Source organism: Arvicola amphibius, chromosome 10 (assembly GCF_903992535.2).
Source record: "Arvicola amphibius chromosome 10, mArvAmp1.2, whole genome shotgun sequence".
NCBI lineage: Eukaryota > Metazoa > Chordata > Mammalia > Rodentia > Cricetidae > Arvicola > Arvicola amphibius.
This window is the reverse complement of record NC_052056.1, coordinates 81,130,953-81,153,979: the sequence shown is the minus strand read 5'-3', so window position 1 is coordinate 81,153,979 and position 23,027 is coordinate 81,130,953. Positions and strand designations below refer to the sequence as shown.

Below are 23,027 nucleotides of genomic sequence, written 5' to 3'. Positions count from 1 at the left end.
AGTTACAGGCAGTTGTAAGCCACTTGAACCCGGGTCCTCTGCAAAAACAGTATGTTCTCTTAACCACTGAGCCATCTCTCCAGCCCAAGAAGTAAGTTTTTAAAATATGTAAGTACAAAGTATTATACCTTCTTCTAATCATATATTAAATAAATAGTAGTTGATAAATGGCATTCTTCATTCATGAGACAGCAGTACAGTTCCAGCTGCAGAGTTCCAGAAAGTTCCTCAGAAGGATTTACCTAATTGCAAGGATGGCCAGGTGTGTGTAATGGTCTCTTAGACCATAGGGCAGCCATTCTTTTTACATACTTTCCCTTGTCTATACAATATGTAATAGTATGGTAGAGTTATTTTAATTTTAATTTCTTTAATTGCTAGTAAGACCATGCATTTTTTCCCTTGGGATAATTTATTAATTTTATTGCGTTGCCTGACAACTGTTTTTGAACACTGTAATTTCTACTGGCTTATCCCTGTAGACATTATGTTTGGCTTTGACAGAGCATTTTGTTGCCTTTTTTTAAAAAAAGAATGTTGGAGAGGCCAGGCACAGTGGCGCCTGCCTCTAATCCCAGCGCATTGAAGATATAGTCAAGAGGAGCCAGAAGTTCAAATTCAGCCGTTATAGATAGGGAGTTCAAGCCGGGCGGTGGTGGCGCACGCCTTTAATCCCAGCACTCGGGAGGCAGAGGCAGGCGGATCTCTGTGAGTTCGAGGCCAGCCTGGTCTACAAGAGCTATTTCCAGGACAGGCTCTAAAAAAGCTGCAGAGAAACCCTGTCTCGAAAAACCAAAAAAAAAAAAAAAAAAAAAAAAAAGGAAAAGGGAGTTCAAGGCCAGCCTGGGCTACACACTAAGACCCAAGACCCGTCTGTAGAAACAGAGAGAGACAGGCAGACAAACGGACAAGAAAAAGATGGAGGCCAGCAGACAACGCCCATCCCAAAAGCTGTTCTGCACAGCAGAACTTTCTAGGGTCTGTCTGTAGAGTCTGTAGAGTCTGTAGAGCCAGCAACATGAGACTGAAAACAGAGTCAAGGAGGGGGATCTGCAAATTTACCAGAAGGTAGTCCACATAGCTAAAAAGGAACTGAAAAATTGACTCCTGACATTGTTCCTGAAGAAGAAAGTCCCAAAGGGAGTTGGTTTTCACCAGAGGCAATACACTACAGGGCGTGTTGGCAGACACCCATAATCCAAACACTTGGGAGGTGGAAACAGGAAGATCAAAGCTTAAAATCATACTCAACTATAAAGCAAGTTTGAGTCTAGTGTGGGCTACAAGAGACCTTGTCAAAAAACAAAAAAACCCCACTCAGTTTTACACTTCAGTAGAATGTTAAAGAACGATTTGGACTGAAATCCAGTGGTAGACCATGTACTTAGTATGCCCAAGGTCCTGAATTCCATCCTTAACACGAAAAGAGAAAAACTTACAGGGGGTGGTAGCATACACTTCTAACCCTAGCATTCAAGAAGCTGAGGCAGGAGGATCATGAGTTCCAGGTCAGGCTGGGTTATAAAGTGAGTATCTCAAAACACAAAACCAAGACTGCATTGATTTTTGTGTTTATTTGTTTTTGTTTTCTGTTTTTTCGAAACAAAAATTGTCCTGTGACTTACTCTAAACTCCTGAGAGCCCCTAGAGGGCGCTCCTTCCGCATGGAAGACTTGATAAACAGCTTTAGTGAGATATATTCATACAAATCAGATCTCATAAAATTCACTCATTTAAAGTTCACAGTTGTCTTAAATCTTCTCACAGAGTTGTGAAGCCATCACCACAGTCCGTTTTAGGACAACTGTATAACCCCCAAAAGAGAAATCCCAATAAACCTAGCCTGTCGTCAGAGTCTGGGAGCTGGCAATAGAAGGCTCAGAAATCCAAGGTCATGCTCAGCTGCACAGAGAGGCCAGTGCGGGGCGCATGCTTTTAATTCCAGCACTCAGACGGCCAGAAGTAGGCTAAGCTTGTGAGACTGAGGCTAGCCTGGTCTACATGACAAGTTCCAGGCCCTCTAGGGCTGCGCAGTGAGACTCTGTCTAAACAAAACAAACAGCTTGTATTCATTAGGTGTTATTCCCTGGCACCCACTAATCTGCTGTCCGTACAGAGGGACTGGCCTACTGTGGATGCTTCAGATGAACGGGGATGGTATAATTAGTGTCCGGCAGCTTTCACTCAGTGCCGTGTTTGCAGGTTTCATCCATGTTGCAGCATGTGTCAATGACTTTGTTCTTTTTATAGTCAATAATATTCTATTGTGCAGACAGACGGTATTTTGTTTATCCATTCAGCCATTGATGGATACCTGGGCTGTTTCCACCTTCTGTCCATTGTATTCAATGAGACTGGCTGGTCCAGACAGGTCGGTCCTTCCTGGTAGTTCTGGGAAGGTGAGACCTAGGTGGTTCTGATCCAGCAAGCCACACTCTCAGTTTCATTTTAGGTTGTACTCTCAGTATGAGTGGCACCCACTGCATCTGGACAGTTCTCAGTGAGGTCGTGGGTTTCTTTGCTAGGCCATAGCATCCAGCCTTAAATCAAAGCTTTGGAGCCGGTTAATGTCTGCAGGACCACGCCTCCCCAAGGAAACATTTGTATGTGGTGTGTGTGGGAACCTCTCTCACTTCACATTACAACACCCTTCCCTCGAACTGTAAATGAAATCCTTGAGAAGAGTCTAGTCAAATGCCAACCTTGCAGATCTGGCAAGTGATTATTATAAAAGTATTTGAGGTCTGGAGAGATGGCTTCTTACAGAGGGCTGGGGATTGGTTCCTAGCACCAATATGAAGGTTTACAACCAGGTATAACTCTTCCAGGGTATCTGGCTCCCTCTTCTGGCCTCTGCAGGCAGCGGCATTTTACATATGCAGGCAAAGCACTCAAACACATAAAATAAAAGATTTTTTTTTTAAAACAAAAATCTTTAACAACAGCAACAAAAGGGCATTTGAGATGGACACTCCCAAGAGTGATACACTCACTGGCCAGTCCAAGGGACCTACTTATGGACTTGTGGAAATGCTGCCAGGGCTGGGGAGATGGCTCCCGTGTTCTTCCAGAGGACCAGGGTTCCATTCCCAGTACCACATGATGGCTCACAACTGTCTGAAACTCCAGTTCCAGGGGAACCGTCTTCTGGCTTCTAAAGACACTACACTCATATGGTACACAGACATGCATGCAGGGAAAACAAATATTTTAGAAACGTTATCAGATTCTGACCCCATAGGGAGAACAATATAATATGTTTATAACCTGCCCTTTTAGGCCAGATTGCAATACAGATAAACCATAGCCCAGATCTTTCTTTGCGAGGCAGACCTGGTTTCCTCTGCATTATATTAAAAACTGTAGAAAAAAAGAAGAAGAAGAAGAAAAAAAGAAAGAAAGAAAAAGCCGGATGGTATTGGCTATTGCCTTAATTTCAGCACTCAGGAGGCAGAAGCAAGAGGATCTCTGTGAGTTCAAGGCCAGCCTGGTGTACAGAGCGAGTTCCAGGACAGTAAGGGCTACACAGAGAAACCCTGTCTGGAAAACAAGGTATGGCTCGCTCACAGTGGGGACCTGAGAGGCAGCATGCTGGGCTGCAGTCTGACCTAGAGAGGGTGAGCGCCTGCACCTGCAGGTGCTACTCAGCAGGTGGCAAGGAGGCTCAGGACAGGGCCAGCGGCCAAAGGACAGTTTGTACCAGGGTAAAGGCTGGCTGCGGCTGCTGGCTGGATGCCTGAGGAGAAGCAGTGTCAGCCAAGGCAGATTCTAGAGCCTAGCTGGGCCAACTGAGTATGTGAGATAGGAATTTGGAAACAGATAATTCCTGTAAGGAATTAAAATCGCAGAGACATAGGGAGTGGCTCCTTTTTACCAAGAACATAAGGAGGCTGATGATGGAATGAGAACGATGAAGATCAGACTTGGTGGTGCACGCCTGTGATCCCAACACTTGGAGCCAGAGGCAGGGGAACTCGTGAGTTCACACAGTAAAAACCTACGAAACTTTCTCTGTTTTCAGATCAGGCAGAATGGCCCCAGTTTTAGGGTCAGGAATGGCCCAGTTGAGTGCAGGAAGGGGAAGTAGCAGCGTATGTCACAGCTATGTTTTCCTGTGTCTTTGAAATTTTGTGTGTCCCTCCCACTGTGTGTCCCTCCCACTGTGTGTGACCCAGGGATCTAATTCAGGTCACCAGGCTTGGTGCCTTTCTCACTGAGCCATTTTTTTCTTTTTATGTTTGAGGATTTTGTTGCTGTTTGTTTATTTTTTCACAAGAGAAAAGTAAGGATGCGAGCCAAGTGTAGTTGTACATGACTTAATACCAACATTGAAAGGCAGAGGCAGGCAGATCTTTCTGAGGCCAGTCTAGTCATACAGACTAGTGAGTTTTGGGACAGCCAGAGCTATACAGTGAGACCCTGTCTCGGAAAAAGAAAACCAACCAAACGAAAGAAAACTGAGAACGCAAAAGTCTTTGTCCTCGGAGATGGACAGCAACTCCGTGGCTGGGGACGGGTGGGTGCGTTAGCGGTGCTCAGTGCTTAAACAGCATAAGCAGGAGTGAAACACGTGGTGATTCCAATTTTAAATAGGGTGGTTCTGGGAACTCCTTGGTAAGGGGCTGATGTTTGGACAGAGCTCTCTAGGAAAGTGTGGAGGAAGGGATGTCCTAGCAGCTGTCCCAGAAGAGCCCAAAGCCTGAGGCAGGAGCAGCAGGAAAGCAAGTGTGTAGCCTGGCAGGAGCAGAGTAGGAAGCCTAGGGGGACAGGACAAAGAGAAAAGTGGAGGGGCGAGGACGGTCTTCCAGCGTCTTCAAGGCTTTATTATACAACGTGAGCGTGGTAGGCAGAGCAGGAACCTGCGTCTGTCATATGCATGCCATGCAACTTCCTGGGAGACAGTCTCCAGAGCTTCCCAAAGACATTCAAAGCACTCCTAGACGACTAAGAACAAACAAAACTTTCCTTGTCCTTAAATTTTCCCGCTCCCCTGCCTCTGCAGGAAGAGGCGGGCACTGCCAGCTCGTTTTGTTGTTGCTATAACAACCTCTAGGGGCCCACACTCGCCGCAACTCTAGCTGCTGGCTGAGGGTGAAGCCCAAAACTGCTATCACAGGTGAGCCATGAGGACAAGGGGGGGGGGGGGGGCTCAGAAAGGACACCTAGCTGTCTGTGCCCGTCCCTCCAGTGTCCACACTGGTCTCTCCTTTTTTTTCTTTAGAAACAAAACAACCTGGGCAGTCTTGTAAGCCTTTCCTTTCTGGTCTACTTCTACCTCTCCTTAAGTTCTGAAAAATGCAGGGACAAGAGCGGAATCTATGCCAGGCAGTGGTGGTATAGCCCTTTAATCCCAGCATTCGGAAGGCAGAGGCAGGTGGATCTCTGTGAGTTCGAGGCCAGCCTGGTCTATGGAACAAATTCCAGAACAACCAGGGCTACACAGAGAAAACCTGTCTTGGAAAAAAAAAAGTAGACTCTGTGATGCATGGCTGAAGCGGTGACACCTGTTGACACCGTGGTGCTATGGGGTCTCGTGCAGCCTTCCTTTACGATTCTGAGCAAGCCCAGGACACGCTGTCACTTTGGGGCTAATATGGCACCCATATCTCCCTTGACTTTTGCTCATCTCTCATGTATTTTATTTTATTTTTTATTTTATGTGTATGGATATTTGGCCTACATGTATTTCTCGCACAACTCATGTGCCACCATTGGATTCCCTAGAACTGGAGTTAGCCATTGTGAGCTGGGTGCTGGGAACCAAACCAGGTCTTCTGCAAGAGCAGCCAGGACTCCCAACAACCGAGCCATCCTCTCCTGCCCAGATTTCTGCTGTTTTGAAACAGTGGCTCGCTCTGTAGCCCACGCTGACCTCGAACTCATGGGGATTCCTCTGCCTAAACATCCCAACAGTTAGGATTCCAGGTTGCATTACTACTCCCACGGTCCCTTTGTCCTTAGTTGAGGACCTAATGTGTGCAGGTACCGGGTGCGGTAAGAAACAGAAAAGACGTGGTATCTGTCCTCTCTACTGAGATGGAACAGCACTGCGCGGGGACTCGGGGGAAAGGTGCTGCCAAGATCTTTTTTTTAAATATTTATTTATTATGTATATTCTGTCTGTGTGTATGCCTGCAAGCCAGAAGAGGGCACCAGACCTCATTACAGATGGTTGTGAGCCACCATGTGGTTGCTGGGAATTGAACTCAGGACCTCTGGAAGAGCAGTAAGTGCTCTTATCCTCTGAGCCATCTCTCCAGCCCCCAAGATTGATCTTGAAGAACATATAATGATATCGTAAAGCACATTGGTAACCCCAGTATTATGCCAGCAGCAAAATCCTTTCATACTACTGACCCCTCTTTTCTCCCTCCTTCTCTCACTTTCTCCACTCCCCCACTTTCTTTCCAAGATAGGGTTTCTCTGTGTAGTCCTGGCTTTCCTAAAGCTAGATCTGTAGACCAAGCTGGCCTTGAACCCACAGAGATCCACCCGCCTCTGTCTCCCAAGGGCTGGGATTAAAGATGCACACACTACTACTGCTCAGCCGCTGCTCCTCTCTCGAGAGTCCCACTCCCCATCTGAGGCCCTGCCAGGAATCCAGCCTTCTACACAAAGATGCAATCCAAGGGCCTGTGGAGAGGTGACTGTAGGGACTCAGCAGTTAGGAATATTGGCTGCTGTCGTAGAAGATCCGGGCTCGATATCTAAAATCCAAATGGGGGTTCATAACTGTCGGAACTTCAGGCGCAGGGGAGCTGATGTCTTCTTCTGGTAAAGGCAGAGGACCAGTTGGTAGAAGGCTTGCTTAGCATGCATGAAGCCCTGAGTTTGACCCTTGAATTGCAGAAACCAAGCATGCTGGCGCCTGCCGGCAACCCCAGCACTTGGGAGGTGGGGGTAGAAGGGTCACCAATTCAAGGTCATCTTGCATATTGAGTTTGAGGTCAGCCTAGGCTATGTGAGACCCTGGCTCAAAAAAGAAAAATAAGTCATTCTCAGCTTCATTGTGAGTTTGAGTCTAACCTGTGGTACACGAAAGCCTATCAGAAACAGAGAGGCAGAGAGAATGAATGCGTGAGCGCACTTGAGTGTGGCTGTGCGTGTCTGTTAGCCCAGGCATGAAAAACGGTGGAAATTTAACGTCAACCCGCTCTACATATGGAGTTCCAGGTCAACCAGGGCTACATAGCAAGACTCAATTTAAAAAAAATTACCAGGTGTGGTGGTGCACACCTTTAATCTTAGCACTAGGGAGGCAGAGGCAGGAAGTTCTCTGTGATTTCAAGGCCAGCCTGGTCTACAAAGTGAGTTCAAGGACAGCTAGGGCTGTTACACAGAGAAACCCTGTCTCGAAAAACCAAAAAGTAAAATAAAAAATAAATGAAAGATTTTTCAAAACTGGGTAGCAACAAAGTGTGAGCAAAGATCTGAAGCATCCTTCTTTGTGGACAGAAGCTGCGCAGCTGCACAGGTGGCAGGCACGGTGGTGTGCTCACGCTTTTGAGGCTGGCCCTGTGGGTAGATGCTGAGATAGCCATGATGGGGTGGGGACTGGCCTGAGGTTACTTGGGTTGGCAGTACCTGTGTGTGCTGCTGGTGCAAGATTTAATGGGAGTGAATTTGGGCAGCCTCAGAACCTAGGGAGTATACAGGATTATTTGTTGAGGAGGAACAGGGCTGTTTATCACCCCTGAGCAAACTCTGTGGAGACAGATGGAAAGACATGGATGTCCTCTCTGGAGATTCTGGGAGATATGAGGAACACAGACAGGGCCTCCCAGACACCTGGAGGAGGCCCTGGGCCACCCACCCCGCGGTTTCTTTATGGGTTCTAGCAGATGGAGCCATAGAAGAAGCTGACCAGGGGGTTGAGCTGAGTGGTAAAGCAGAGGTCAGGGGTCAGAGGTGGAAAGATGCTGCAGACTTTACACTGTGTTTGTCTTGAGTTAAGGTCTCTGTATAGTCAGCCAGGGGCAGTTGGCTTGGGATCAGCCTTTGTTTTGTTTTGTTTTGGTTTAGTTTGGTTTTTTTCAAGACAGGGTTTCTCTGTAGCTTTGGAACCTGTCCCAGAACTCGCTCTTGTAGACCAGGCTAACTTTGAACTCACAGAGATCTGCCTGCCTCTGCCTCCCAAGTGCTGGTATTAAAGGCACGCACCACCACCACCCGGCTGGAATCGGTCTCTTGAATTTGTAGGATTGCCCCAGTTGAAAGGCAGCCCTGAGCTTCACCATCTGTCCCATCTACCAGGTATGTAGGGCCAACTGAGCAGGCACTGAACCAGGGATGTCCTGCAGTTTGTGTGGAAGGCAACTGTCTGCCTGGTAACCTTGGCCTCTCCTGGAGTGGTCCCAGCACTTGCCACCATCTGATCCTTCCTACTGGGCTTCTCTTCCATCAAAATCCGTTCTGATTGGCCCTTCTAGTCACTAAGTATGTGACTATCATTCTTCCTTGATGTCATCATAAGCCCTGGGTTCCTATTGGTCTCCTTGGGTTCCAAAGCAATTGTGCCATCACATCCCCATAGAAGGGCCCCAGGAGAATGCAAGAGAGGGGACTGTTCAGGGTCAGTCCAGCACAGAAGGATCCCCACTGAGGGCTGCTCACCTGCCCTGGGGACTCAGAACACACATGACCTGCCTTACTGGAACTCAGGCAGGCGCCTCCCCAGGAAGCCCCAGGATCCCAGAGATACACGGGATACACTGAGTCCCTGATGCTCCTACCTCTTGCCAGCACCCTTCAACACCACAGAAGCAGCCAACATGCCAGTCACCAAGTGCCCAAGAAAATCAGAGCCCCTGTGGAAGGGGTGGGACTGGAAGGCCCAGAAGAATGGACTGAGGCACCAAGTATTTGCAGTGAACGGCGATCACTATGTGGGCGAATGGAAAGACAACTTAAAACATGGTGAGCAGGGGGTCCTCGAGGGGTCAGTGTGGGGTCAGAGTGGGCGGGCAAAGCAAAGCAAAGTAAAAACAACCAGGAAGTGGTAGCACTCAGGAGGCAGGGGCAGGGGGATCTCTGTGAGTTCAACGCCAGCCTGATCTACAAAGTGAGTTCCAGGACAATCAGGCCTATACAAAGAAAACCTGTCTCGATAAAACAAACAACAACAAAAACAAAAACCCACAACCAAAAGCAGTGTACAGAATTCCCTAGGAACATAAGTGGTGGTGTCCCAATCCTCTTGGGGGTAGATGTTGATCAGGACAAGCAAGGGGCATTCCCATGCTTTGGCTCTGAGGCCCATCTCAGCCATGACTTCAGCTGAGCAGAGGTTTAGGGACACTGATAGGGTAGAGGTCTTCAGAAACCAGCCCAAAGCTGGGGCTCTGGGGATGGAGCTGGGCCCCTCACTGCCTTCTGATAGGCTGGCTGAGCCTGGGGCTGGTTGACAGAAAAGGCTAAAATGATAAGAAAATGGCTTGCCGTAGGGGCTCTGGGCTTTAGACCCAGCCCTGATGCTCTGCAGATGGTGGAGCACAGGGCCTGGGCCTCAGGACACAGGTAGGACCAGTCCAACCCCCAAAAGTAACTCAGCTTCCATGATTACTCCTGTGTGCCTGGGCTCAGGTCTGACCAGCAGGGGGCGAAGGTGTTCTGGTAATTCAGTGCAAACCGGGGCATGGGTGGGGGGTGTGCGGGAGGCTTTATTAAAAGTCTTCAGAGTCTCACACTGCAGTCTTGCAATTCCAGACTTAACCACTGTCTTCTCCTGCCTTCCAGAGTTATCCACACTAGAAACCATGAGCCTGCAGTGTTAGAATCCTAGTTCTACCAGCTCCAGTCTGGAGGTCGTCATTTCCATATCCGAGCCTCAGTTTCCTCACCTGTTAAGTGGAAACACTACCAGACAGGAGAGGGAAGGGAGTAGAGTCAGAAAACAGTAGGGAGCCGGGTGATGTTGGAACTGGGCAGAGAGGACGAGAATGCAGGGGCCAGGCTAAGGGTCTAAAGTTTAGACCTTAAACAGTAAAATTAGAGTTAGGGAGATTGGTATACCTTGATGGAGGAACAGACTAGAAGTCAGTGTAGCTGGAACAGAGAGGGCAATGGGAGAAAGAGGGCCAGTATTGGTGTGGTTTTATTATTACAATTATTGCCTCAGGAGGCTGAGCCACCCTCTCTCAAACAAAAGAAAGTATGTGGCAGGGAGCCAGGGGTGATGATGCATTCCCCGTAGTCTCAAGCACTTGGAAGATAATGCAGGAAGATCAGGAGTTCAAATCCAGCTTCTGAACACAGTAAGTTCAAGGTCAGCCTGAGCTACAAGAGACCCTATCTCAAAACAAAATAAAGTTTAAAAAGGAAAGAGGGAAGGAAGAAAGGAAGGAAGGAAGGAAGGAAGGAAGGAAGGAAGGAAGGAAGGAAGGAAGAAAAAGAGCAGTGGCCAGCTGTGGTGGCTCATACTTTTACTCCCAACACTCCAGAGGCAGAGGCAGGAGATCTTTGTGCATGTGAGTTCAAGACCAGGCTGGTCTGCATAGAAAGTTCCAGGCCAATTGTGCTGCATAATGAAATCCTGTCTCAAAAATGAAACAAATAAAACAAAGAGGGGTGGGGAGGGAGGAAGGGAAGAAAGGAGAGAGAATAAGAGAGAGACTCAGGTGCTTGTACAGCTAACTGTCCAACAAATATACTGTGCCTCATGGACCACTGTGAGCCTTCTCTTTTTTTAAAAAAATGATTTGTTTTATGTGCATGAGCGTTTTGCCTTGATGTATGTATATGGACCATGTGAGTGCCTGGTACCCAGGGAGATCAGAAGAAAGCATTAGATCCCACTGGAACTGGAGTTACAGGTGGTTGTGCATGCTGGGAACAGAAGCCAGGTCCCCTGCAAAGACAGCAAGTACTCTAACCGCTGACCCATCTCTCCACCCCCAAGCTTTGTCTGTCTTTATTACAGGACAAACACTGTTGAAAAGAAGGGAACAGGCTAGTCAGCACTGTGTGTGCCAAACACGTGTTGGATGAAGGGTGAGTCTGCCCTTGTCAGGAATAACCTAGATCAAATTTTTATGTGAATATTTTATTTCACAATATTTCAAATATTGTTAGGCAGATGTCCTACCACTGAGATATGACTGAAGCCCTACCTGCTCTAGATTTAAAAACCCAAGGGTTGGGCCTGGGAGATGGCTCAGAAGTGTCAGTGGTGCAGACCTTCAAGCTGAGAAGCAGGAGGCAGAGGCAGGTAGAGCTCTGAGCTGGAGGCCAGCCTGGTTTACATAGCAAGTCTTAGGCCATCTGGGGGTACACAGTGTAAGCCTGTCTCAGCAACAACACAAAACAAACAAGAAAGCTGAGAATCTGAATTCAGTTCCCAGCACCCACTTTCAGTGGCTCATAAGCACTGTAACTTCACCTCCCAGGATTATAGCACCCTCTTCGGGCCTCTGTAGGTACTACATTCACATGACATTCACACAGGCACATAAAATAAATTCTAGGGGGAGGGGAAGGGGAAATGGAAGGGCGGGAAGGAGGCGGAAATTTTTTAATAATAAAAAATAAATTAATTAATTAAAAAATAAATCTCTAAAAATAAATACTATTTTATAAATAAAATTTAAAATCCAAGGGCTAGGAATGTATCTCAGTGGTTGTCTTACCAAGTTTCTATTGTTGTGATGAAACAGCACAGACCAAAGCAACTTAGAGAGGAAAGGGTTTATTTCTGTCTTTCCTTCCACGTTACAGTTCGTCAACAAAGGGAGTCAGGACAGGCGTCCAAGGCAGAAACCTAGAGGCAGGAGCTGATGCAGAGGCCATGGAGGAGAACTGATACTTGGCTTGTTCTTGGCTTTCATTTTTTTTAATTTATTTACTTTATGTGTGTAAGTCTTTTGCCTGTATGTATGCATGCATGCATATATGCATGTCTGTGCACCATATTCATGTCTGTGGAGGACTGTGAGACAAGGGTGCTGGGAACTGAACCCTGATGCTCTGTCAGAACAGCAAGGGTGCCCAACCATGGAGCCATCTCTCCAGCTAAGCCACCCCTAGCCTGCTTCCCCTCCCCCCACAGCACCCAGGAACACAGGGTGATAATATCCACAGTGAGCTGCGCCTACCCACACCAACCGTCAGTCAGGAAACTGCCCTGCAGGTTTGCTCACGGCTCCAATCTGATGGGACACTGTCGCTCTCTTCAAAAGTCACTCAACTAGCTAACACAGTGATAGACAGCTTGCCTGGCACTGCTGAAGCCCTGCACTCGGGAGGCAGAGGTAGGCGGATCTCTATGAGTTCAAGGCCAGCCTGGTCTATAAGAGCTAGTTCAAGACAGGCTCCAAAGCTAGAGAAACCCTGTCTTGAAACCCCCCCCCCCCCAAAAAAAGAAAGCAGGAACACCTTTTCCAGCTAGCCCTGGGGCCCCTGCCAGCAGCTTTTGATTTAACTTTGTTTAGGGGACAGAAAATTCTGGCCTGCTAATGAGCCAGCAGGGGAGTTGAGGAAAGATGCATGCAGACTTGACATGGGTACTTGCTTCCAATGCTTTCTTTCATGGTGACTCACTCATTCGTTCATTCATTCCTTAGATTTATTCATTGCAATCAGACTGATTTTGGCCAGGAATAGTAGCAATAATAGCTGTAATCTAAATCCTTGAGAAGCAAGGATTCAGGAAAAAGGCAGAGGATCATGAGTAAAAGGGCAGCCTGGGAAATAGGATAAGATCTTGTCTCAAAAATCCATAATATGGGAGCGATGTAGCCATCAGCTGATAGATGGCTTCCCTGACATGCATCCCAGGATTCGAATCCCGGTACAGCATGTGTGATGTGTACAGGTGAGGCCAGGCATTGCCGCAGCATGTGTGTGGATGGGAAACGAGAGACGTTTGGAAGTCAGTTCTTTCCTCCTGCCGTGGATTCCGGAGCTGAGACTCTGGTCATCAGGCTTGCATGGCCAAGCCATCTCTCCAGGATGATGCAGTTATTAACTTAATCACAATGCTGGACATCGGTCCTCTAGAAGGTAGACACCTTAAGCTGAGAGCCTTTGACCTATACCTCCCTCTTTCTCTCCTCCCAGCTCCTGGTATCCATCATTCTATTCTCTGTTTCTGAGTTTGGCTTCTTGAGATTCCACATAAAAGTGGCATCCCTTGGTATTTGTCTTCCTGAGTCTGGTTTATTTCCCTTTTCTTTCTTTTCTTTTTTATTTTTCCTGAGACAGGGTTTCAGGGTTTCTCTGTGTGGTCCTGACTCTCCTCCTGGAATTCACTCTGTAGACCAGGCTGGCCTCGAACTCAGAGATCCGCCTCCTCTGCCTCCCGAGTGCTGGGATTAAAGGCGTGCGCCACCCCCGCCCGGCTGTTCCACTCATCTCAATGCTCGTTCATGTTGTAAATAGAAGGATTTCTGTTTTCTTTGTTTCTCTGCTGGGAAGCAAACTCATGATCTCACACACCATTTCCCAGCCTCTTTTTTCTTTATTTTGAGACAGGCTCTAGAAGCTGCCCCAGCTGGCCTGGAGCTTACCATCCTCCTGCCTCAGCTTCACCTCTACTTGAGGTTTGCCCTAACAGTCTAGCTGTGAGACAGTGGGCAGGAGAACTGTTTTTAGCCATGGAACTTTCCTTTCTTCTTCATGCTTACAGTCTAATGATGAGGTACAGACCCTATGCCAGTTCTGAAGAAATTGTTCAGGGCGGAAGTCCCTGAGGTCTGTACCAGCACATGGCCTTCAGCTTCCGGATGGCAACGGTCTGCAGTGTTGGCCTATCCATGTGTCACCAGGGAAAGGAACACAGGTCTGGAAGAAGAGCGGCGCTACCTATGAAGGGGACTGGAAGTTTGGGAAGCGAGATGGCTATGGCACCCTCAGTCACCCTGACCCGGAGACCGGAAAGTACAGAAGGGTGTACTCAGGCTGGTGGAAAGGGGACAAGAAATCGGTGAGTGGGTCCCAGCATGCCTTGTCTGTAGGTGAGGCTGAGCACCTAGCTCTGTCTCTGTCTCTCTCTCTCTCTCTGTGTGTGTGTGTGTGTGTGGGGGAAGGCAGGAGGTGGACCTAGAGCCAGGAGGACCAGTAGTTTGGTGGGTGGGATAAGGAAGGGGTGGAGGAGTGCTTCTCAAAACAAAACCAAGAAAACAGGAAGCAAGAGGAGCAGAGGGCCCCACGGAGGAACCTTTAAAATTCTACTGCTACTAGGAGGCAGCAGGCAAGGCCTCCTCCACCCTCTTCCCCCCTATTTCCTGGCTTTCTTCTCCATGGCACCCCATTCTGAGTCTCCTCCTTTTGGCTTAAGTCAGATGGAAGGTGAGGAAGCAGGGTGTAATGAGGTCAGGTTCAGGCCTCAATCTCAGCATTCTGGAGGTGGAGGCAGGAGGATAGCATGTTTGAGGTCATCCTGGGCTACACAGAGAGACCATGACTGGAAAGGGGAGGGGGTAGAAAACAGGGAGCGAGAACAGGGTTCACATCCTTGGCCATAGGGCAAGAGCAGAAGGGGGTAGAAGAGAGAAGGGGGTAGAAGCTAGTCAGAGAGAAATCCCTGTCCATTCTGCAGACATATTTACTCATGCTGGCTATGGAGCCTGCTGATAACAGTGTTGCTATTGGGCACTTACTGTATGCGGTACTTGAACTGACTCCTGTAACAGTTTATCACCTTTAGTATTCCGGTTTACTAACTAAGGGACTACTAACTAAGCCAAGTTTCAGAGCCCAAGATTTCATCTTCTTTGCTCCTAGAGGGAAGACAGTCTAAAGCAAAGGACTTGCATTTAATAGAGCCTTAACAGTGGCTTCCCTGGGCTTGGGAGATTGTGTTATCTAGCTTAGAAAATACAGGGCAGGTCATACCCAAAGAAACAAGGTTAGCCAGGTAGACATGTCAACGGGGAGGAAGAAATAACAAAGATGTCGAATAGCAGGTCATGTCTTCCCTGGGGAGGGCAGAGCTGGATGGGTGACGCTGTGGACTATAAAATATCCTTCTGGAGCGGTACGGAGGGTGTGCGGAAGTGGCGCCAGAGATGAGGGGACTACTGAAGAGGGGTCGAGGGAAAACCGACGCGGGCTGTAGAAAGGCGGTGCACGTGATGAATCGAAAGCCGGTGCTAGAATCCTAGAATTCTTTCACTTCTGCTTGGATGGCTGGCGAAGCGAGGAAGCTCAGGTGTGAGACTTGGGTAACCTGGCAAAAGGTGGGACATCTTCCTTCTTTCAGGGCTATGGGATCCAGTTTTATGGACCCAAGGACTATTATGAGGGTGAGTGGTGCAGCAACCAGCGCAGCGGGTGGGGACGCATGTACTACCGCAATGGCAACATCTACGAGGGCCAGTGGAAGAACGACAAGCCTGACGGGGAGGGCATGTTGCGGCTGAGTGAGTGCCCCTCCCCGTGAAACCACGCCCCAATGCCTCTTGGCCCCACCCCTTCCCGGAAAGATCCCCCCCCCGACTCCCTGCCCCACCTGCCACGTCCCTGCAACACCAGCCTTGTTGGCCCTTAAAATGTGAGATTCCAACTTCCAGTGAGCTCCGACTAGCTGAGGCCCTGGGTCAGGTGGAAGGCTTTGGCGGTCGGTCAGTCGGTCTGTCTTGTTGTCCCTGTATGCCTTAGCAAAGTCAGCCTTCAGCGTGTCTCCACTATGTGTAACTTGTATTCAGGGTCACTTGCTGAACAGAGCCAATGTTCTAGGCGTGTCATTTCTCATGACCTGGGCTCTGGGCAAGATTACCTGAATTCAGATCCCGGTGTGAGTCCGTGCTAGCGCTGTGGCCCCAGGCAATCTGCTTGCAGAGGACCTGGGAGACGGCTCAGTGAGTAATGGCTCTTCCACACAGACCTGTCCACCTGAGGCTGATCCTGGGCCCAAGAGGTGGTAGGAGAGAACTCACTGCCCAGAGTAAAAGTTTGTGGTATCAGCAGCTCTGCTTCGACTTAAAGGCCAGCCTGTGCTAGCTAGGTGGCAATGCTGTCTCAGAAGATACAACTTCTGTAGCTTTCATCACAGGACTTAGGAGGCAGAGACAGGCAGAGCTATTCTTGGGGTGTAGAGCACTTGCCTAGCACGTTCAAAGCCCCTAGCACTGCAGAGCAAAACAAAGTAAAAAAAAAAAAAAAAGCAACAACAAAACCATAAACTGGAACTAGAGCTACAGCCCAGAGGCCAAGTGTGTGCATGCATGCTACAGCCAGAGTGTGTCCATGCACGCGCCATGTTCTGTCTCCAACACCAAAAAAATAAACCCTCTTGAAGTGGTCGAGGTAAAACGCTGTTTTTGCTGGTGTGGAGCTGGATGCTACACCTACTGTCTAGCGCCTAGGGACTCTATGCTGGGGTGGAGCTGCTGTCTAGCGCTTAGGGACTCTCTGTGCTGGGGTGAGCTGCTGTCTAGCGCTTAGGGACTCTCTGTGCTGGGGTGGGCTGCTGTCTAGCGCCTAGTGACTCTCTAGTGTACCTGTGTCAGCAGCTAGGCGGGTGAGGCCCAGCCTGATAGCCCTGACTGCTGCCCTGTGTCCAGCACCCAGGCTTGTCTGTTCTCTATATCCATAGAGAATGGGAACCGATATGAGGGCAGCTGGGAGAGAGGCATGAAGAATGGGCACGGGCGTTTCTTTCACCTGGACCATGGCAGTTATTTGAAGGCTTCTGGGTGGATGACGTGGCCAAGTGTGGTACCATGATTGACTTCGGCCGTGATGAAGCCCCGGAGCCCACCCAGTTCCCCATTCCTAAGGTGGGTGAAGCCAGAGGATAGATATAGCATCTGCAGCCCCACGTGTCCAGGAACTATGGATAAGGTTTTGTTTTACTGAGGTTTGTTTGTTTGTTTGTTTTTGTCTTGTTTTGTTGTTCTTGTTTTTGAGATACGGTTTCTCTGTAGCTTTGGAGCCTGTCCGTCCTGGAACTCGCTCTGTAGACCAGGCTGTCCTTGAACTCACAGAGATCCTCCTGTCTCTGCCTCCCAAGTGCTGGGATTAAAGGTTTTTTTTTTTTCCCCTTAGCAGAGCGTCTCTAGCAAGGTAGCCTGGGGCTTTCCATGCCCTTAGACCAAGCAACCAATCCCCTCCTGCTGCTGCTCTCCAGGTAGAGATTCAGGACCCAGATGGTGTGCTGAAGGAAGCAATAGCTGCGCTGATGAACTCGGAGGATGAAGAGGACTGACGTCCGGTAAGAAGACACATCTGCCATCTCTGATCTCAGAATCTGAGGAGGCTTTGCATCCCTGAACACTGCTGATCTGGTATCTCTGAGAGCAGGACCAGAGAGGAAGAGCTTCCTGCTCCTGTACCTTAGCTTTTCCTTCTACTCCTCTTTGAAGCTCATGTTCCTAGAAGAGCAGGTGCATTCTCAGCCTCCTGAGGTGAGCACTGAGCTGGTCAGCTGTTTCTGGGCCTTGCCTGGAGTGGCTGTGAGGCTTCAGGGAAAGGGTGTTGATGACAGTGGTTTTTGTTTTGTTTTAGATGATTGTGTTTCTAATACTAGTTCCAGCATCATCCCCACCTGTAGAGAGAGCACATCAAGGCTCAGGAGAAATGCCAGCCCTTGTCACCAAACTGCTCAGACCGGTGCAGCTCCTGCAGAAGCAAGCGACTCTGGGCACGCCCTTGGCTCCCTCAGAGGGCACCCACTCCTCCAAGACATTAGGTTATTCTTTGCCAATGGAGGTGTGGTATTACTTCTCCCTGGCTGGCCTTGGGGACCCACTTGTTTAAATCCTTTGCCCTATGCCTTTTTATCAGAGGACATGAAAATAAAGAAGAACCTGGTGGCCTTGCTCCAAGGACCTATGGCTTGAGCAGGGGTGGGAGGAGTCAGAGAGGAAGGAGAGGCAGCCTCACCAACTCTGTGTGTGTGTGTGTGTGTGTGTGTGTGTGTGTGTGTGTCAGGAGGAGTTGAGGGTTCGAGGCAGGGGAGCACGGAAGTGGCTTCAGTTCTACTGCATCTGAGCCAGCCAAGAGCAGAAAGTGAGCTGCCCTCTCCGCCACAATGGCCACCAAGATTTGAGATTAAAGCAGGTCCCCACCTCCTTAGCCTATCACAGGAATCTCAAGGAAGCTTTAAAAACCATGAGTATACAGGACAGTTGTTGCAGTTCGTGCCCTAACAAGAGGTATTTGGAAGCAGAGGCAGGTGGATCTGAGTCTGAGGCCAGCCTGGGCTACACACTCAGTAGGGCAGTATCGTGAGATCTCACGGTAAAAAGACAGTACTTTAAAACCACTGAGAAGAATCCTTTCACCCGGCTCCTTGGGGACATTTGGTTATGCTTGGAGACACTCCTGGTTGTCATGGTGACGGAGAGCCATGCTAATGGCATCTTAGGGCAGGGATGTTGTTAAACATGTTATACTTTTTTAAGTTTTAGTTTGTTTGTCTATTTCTCTGTTTTTCTGAGACAGGCTTTCTCTATGTAACAGCTCTGATGGTTCTGAAACTCATTATGTAGACCAGGCTGGCCTAAAACTCACAGAGATCTGCTTGCCTCTGCCTCCTGTACCACTATGCCCAGCTCAACATGCTACATTGTAAACAGATTACAAAGGAATAATTCAGTTTAATGTCTGTCTGTAAAGCTCTTAGCAAATGCCCCAAACTCAACGAAGCATGGTGGCTCACACCTATAATCACAGCACTCTGGAGATGGGGGGAAGAGAATCATTAAGGGTTTGACACCAGCCTGCTAAACAGTGAGTACAAACGATGGCCTCAGCAGAACAGAAAAGCTCACACTGACATCAGGAGGTTCTCTTTGCCCCTAAATTCTAAGCATGCTGACCTACTTCAGTGTGTGTGGTATTGACTGCACCTGACTCCAAGATCAACATAACTACATGCCAAGTGGTGCTTGCACTGTCCCAGACTGGGTGTGGACAGCTTCAGCTGCCTCTCCTGTGACTCCCTAGCCTGTGAGGTGACCTACTGTTCTCTGCTGTTCTAGAGGAAACAGGTTTGTAAGTCCCCAAGCTAATACTGTGCCTAACCTAATTGATTTGCTTTTTCAAGACAAGATTTTAGCTCTGACTGTCCTGGAACTTACTCTGTAAACTGGCCTTCAACTCACAAAGATGTGCCTCCCTCTGCCTCCCAAGTGCTGGGATTAAAGATGTTTGCCACCACTGCCTGCCCCTATATATTCTTTTACTTTTGTGTGTTTGCCTGCATGGTACCATGTCTGTGTACCATGTGCATGCCTGGTGCCCAAGAAGGTGTTACAAATGGTTGTGAGCTGCTACGTGGGTGCAGGGAATCTAAACAGGGTCCCAGAGAACGGCAAGTGCTCTTACCACTAAGCCATCTCTCCAGCCCAGATCTTTACATTCATAGATAGTGAAGTATATGGCTTTTTCCCAGGTATGGTGGTGCAACCTTTAATCCTAGCATTTGGGAGGCAAAGGCAGACAGATCTCTGTGACGCCAGCCTGGTCTGTTCTACATACTGCATACCTCAAAAAGGGGTGGAGTTTGAGGATATACTTATCTATAAAAAGCAATAAATCTATAAAAAGTAACAGTAGTTACTTCTAGAGACAACTGAGGACTTGGGAATAGGAGTGGAGAATGACTTTTGTTTGATTTTTGTTTTTGGTTTTTTTTTCGAGACAGGGTTTCTCTGTGGCTTTGGAGCCTGTCCTGGAACTAGCTCTTGTAGACCAGGCTGTTCTCGAACTCACAGAGATCCGCCTGCCTCTGCCTCCCGAGTGCTGGGATTAAAGGCGTGCGCCACCACCGCCCGGCTTGTTTGATTTTTGAGACAGGGTTTCTCTGTGTAACAGCCCTGTCTGTCCTGGAACTCACTCTGTAGACCAGGCTGGCCTTGATTTTAAGAAATCTGCCTGACTCTGCCTCACAAGTGCTGGAATTAAAAGCGTGTACCACCAATGCCTGGTTTAAGAACAACTTTTTACTGTTGAATTTGGAAGCAAATGAATAATCTACCATATCCAAAATAAAAATAAATCTGAAGCAGAGAGACTGTGTTTTTATTTAATCATCTACTTTGGTGCTGGGATAGAGCACACACAGAACACAGAGCCTGGTGTAGGCTGAGCAAATGTTCTACCGCTGAGCTACACCTCAGCTCCGAGATGGGGTTCTTAACGAGTATTTACTCTAGGTGCCTGGGTACCCAGGTCAACCGCCAACCTGAATCAGCAGCTCATGGTGGATGGCGATGTTTGGGAATCTACATTCTACAAGTCAGCCAGGTGATTCTTGATCCAGACACATTCAGGAAACAAAACATGAGACTTCAGAGTCATTGTACTGGAGTAATTCCAGCAGGATCCTGGATTTCTAGAGAAGCAGGAAGGTGATTTACGTGATAGCCAGGCTTCTCTGGGGAGCAGAGGTAGCACTTGGGACCCTCCCCAGTCGTACCTAGCATCTCTTGAGGATGGTCCTTGTGTAGCGATGCCGAGATGCAGGATGGTTGGCAAGTGATGGGAGCATGACACTTTATAGGGCCTGGGGATATAGCTCAGTGGTAGGATGCCTGCCTATTATGCACGATGCCCTTCATTTGATTCTCAGCACCATTAGAAGGCAAACGAAACCGCATTATATACTGGAGCTTCAGGGAAGACACATCTCAAACTCAGGGCCTGTGGGAGTCAGGTACATAATGTCTTTAAATTTACGTTTATTGTGACCATGTCTGCAAGTTCCATATTGCATGTGTGGAGGACAGGGGACAACTGATGAGAACTGTCTCTCTCCTCCTGCCATGCGGGTGGGTTCCGGGATATGAACTCAGGTGGCCAGACTCTGGGACAGCTCCTTTATCTGCTGAGCCATCGGATAGCCCGAGGGAAATAATACTAGTTGGCCCAGTGTGAACCACAGGGAGTGGTGAGGGCTGTGGTAGAGAGGCCCTGCTCAGTGTAGCTCTGCAAGGCAGGCCCAGGGCCCCTGCACCTTCCCATTCTTCAGGCAACGCCAGACCCTACCTGGGTAAGATTCTTTCGAGGCCCTGAGCTCTGAGGCACCTTCCGGGTTTGAGTTCTGGCAAGTTCTTGTGATAGATACTTAATCTTCACTGTCAGTTTGACTGGATTAGGAAAAGCCCAGGGGATTAGTAAAGCACCTTGGGTACTGTGCAAGCATTTCCAAAGAAGTAGCTCACAAGGTCTCTGACCTAATCAATGGCAGGGAGTCTTGGCTCTCTGGCCAACATGTACTACAGCATTATTGGGAGGTGGTGAAGGATGGGAGGTGGCGCTTGACGGGAAGGTCACTGGATGTGAATCCTCGCGGACTGGAACTCGCTGTGGTCACTTCCTAGGTCCCCTTGTTTGACTCTTGGCTGCCATGACACAAACTAATGTCTCTGTTGTACCCTCTCCATCACCACGGGCTGACACGTCCAAGACGGCTAGCTGACACCAATCCTCGGAGTTGCCTTTTTTGTCCCTCCCTGGTCACGTGATGCAAAGGCTCACTACATTAGCTTCCTTGAGCATCACCTTTGTTTCCTGCATAGTGAAGATTAACGTGCTGAGAATGCTGAGGGTCCAGTGAGCAGCACGCAGTACTTACAACACCCCACACATAATGGCTACAACTATCAAAAAGCTAAACTAACACGGCATTCTGTAAAACCACAGCTCTGGGTACTTGAAAAAAAAATTAAAATCTGGGCTGGACAGATGGCTCAGTGATCAAAGCACCAGCTGCTCTCATAGAAGACCCATGTTTTGTCCCCAGCACCTACATGGTGGCTCACAACTGAAGTCCAGGTCTCAGGTGATGTGGCATCCTCTTCTGCCCAGCAAAGGCACCAGGCATGCATGTGGCACACATACATACATACATGCAAGCACTCACACATGAACATTAAAAAAGTTTGGTTTTTTTTTTTTTTTGGCTTTTTGAGACAGGGTTTCTCTGTGTAGCTTTGGAGGCTGTCCTGGGATGTCGCTCAGTCCCTAGATGCCTGTTTAGCATTCAGGAGGCTCTGGATGTCTATTCCCCAGCTCTGCAAGCCACTTGGTATGGTGGTATACCTGTCATCCCAGAACATGGGAGACAGAGGAGTATCAGCTGGTCAAGGTAATTCTCCATTATATAGCAAGTTCGTGGCTAGCCTGAGCTACATGAATGAAGCCATCTTAATAAAACCCCCAAAAGGTTGGGTCTGGAAAAGGCATAAGTCAGGCAACTGTTCCACACTAAGGTAGACATTAAGCGACAACTCTAGTACACATGGGGCGGAGAAACAGACTGCTGTAACGTGGTCCTAAGGGAGGAAACGGTACTTGAGCATCAGGAAGTGACTGCAGTGAACCCCAAATCCAATCTCCTGCATCTGGACCGAGGATTTAGACAAAGCATAACAACTCGCCTAACACAGAAGAAGCCCTAGGCTTGACCGCATCCCGTGAAGTGGATGTGTGGCCCACAAAACTGTTAATTCCAGCACCTGGACAGTGGATGTTCCTGAAAGACCACAAGTTCAAGGCCAGCCTTGGCTACTTAAAATCCTGTTCTCAAGTTTTGTTCATTTTGTTTTTTTTTTTTTTTAATTGATCAATGAGTTGTGGCTATGTAAAGGAACAGCTTTGTTTTTAGGTCGTATCTAAGCTAACAAGGATAGCCGTGAATCTATGTGAGCATACGTCACATATATGCTGGTGCCCAGTGAGGCCAGAAAAGGGGGTCACATCCCCTGAAGCTGAAGTTACAGGCAGCTGTGAGCTGTCCTTTGTGGGTGCTGGAAAACTGAACTTTGGTTTTCCGGAAGAGCAGCAAGTACTCTTAACCACTGAGCCATCTCTCTGGCCTTGTGTCTTTTATTTTTTGTTGATTTTTAAGATAGTTTCTCTATTTGGTCCTGGCTGTCTTGGAACTTGCTCTGTAGACCAGGCTGGACTCAAACTTAGAGATTCCTCTGCCTCTTCCTCCAGAGCGCTTGGATTAAAGGCATGGGTCACCACCAACCAGGTCTCTTAAAATTCTTTAATGTGTGTGTTTTTGCCTTGCCTGCATGCCTATGAACACATGTGTGTCTAGTCCCCATAAAGGCCAGAAGAGGCCGTTGAATCTCCTG

At 48.5% G+C, this 23,027-nt stretch overlaps 1 protein-coding gene across 1 annotated transcript; it reads left to right on the top strand.

The window, feature by feature from the left end:
* The first annotated feature begins 8,771 nt into the window (after positions 1-8,771).
* Positions 8,772-19,085, top strand: Morn3 (MORN repeat containing 3). Its single transcript, XM_038345525.1, is given in 7 exon segments — positions 8,772-8,916; positions 13,761-13,918; positions 15,197-15,356; positions 16,532-16,609; positions 16,612-16,715; positions 17,066-17,342; positions 17,443-19,085. Coding segments are annotated over 6 exon segments (723 nt in total). The 3' UTR covers positions 17,144-17,342; positions 17,443-19,085.
* Positions 19,086-23,027: the final 3,942 nt, after the last annotated feature.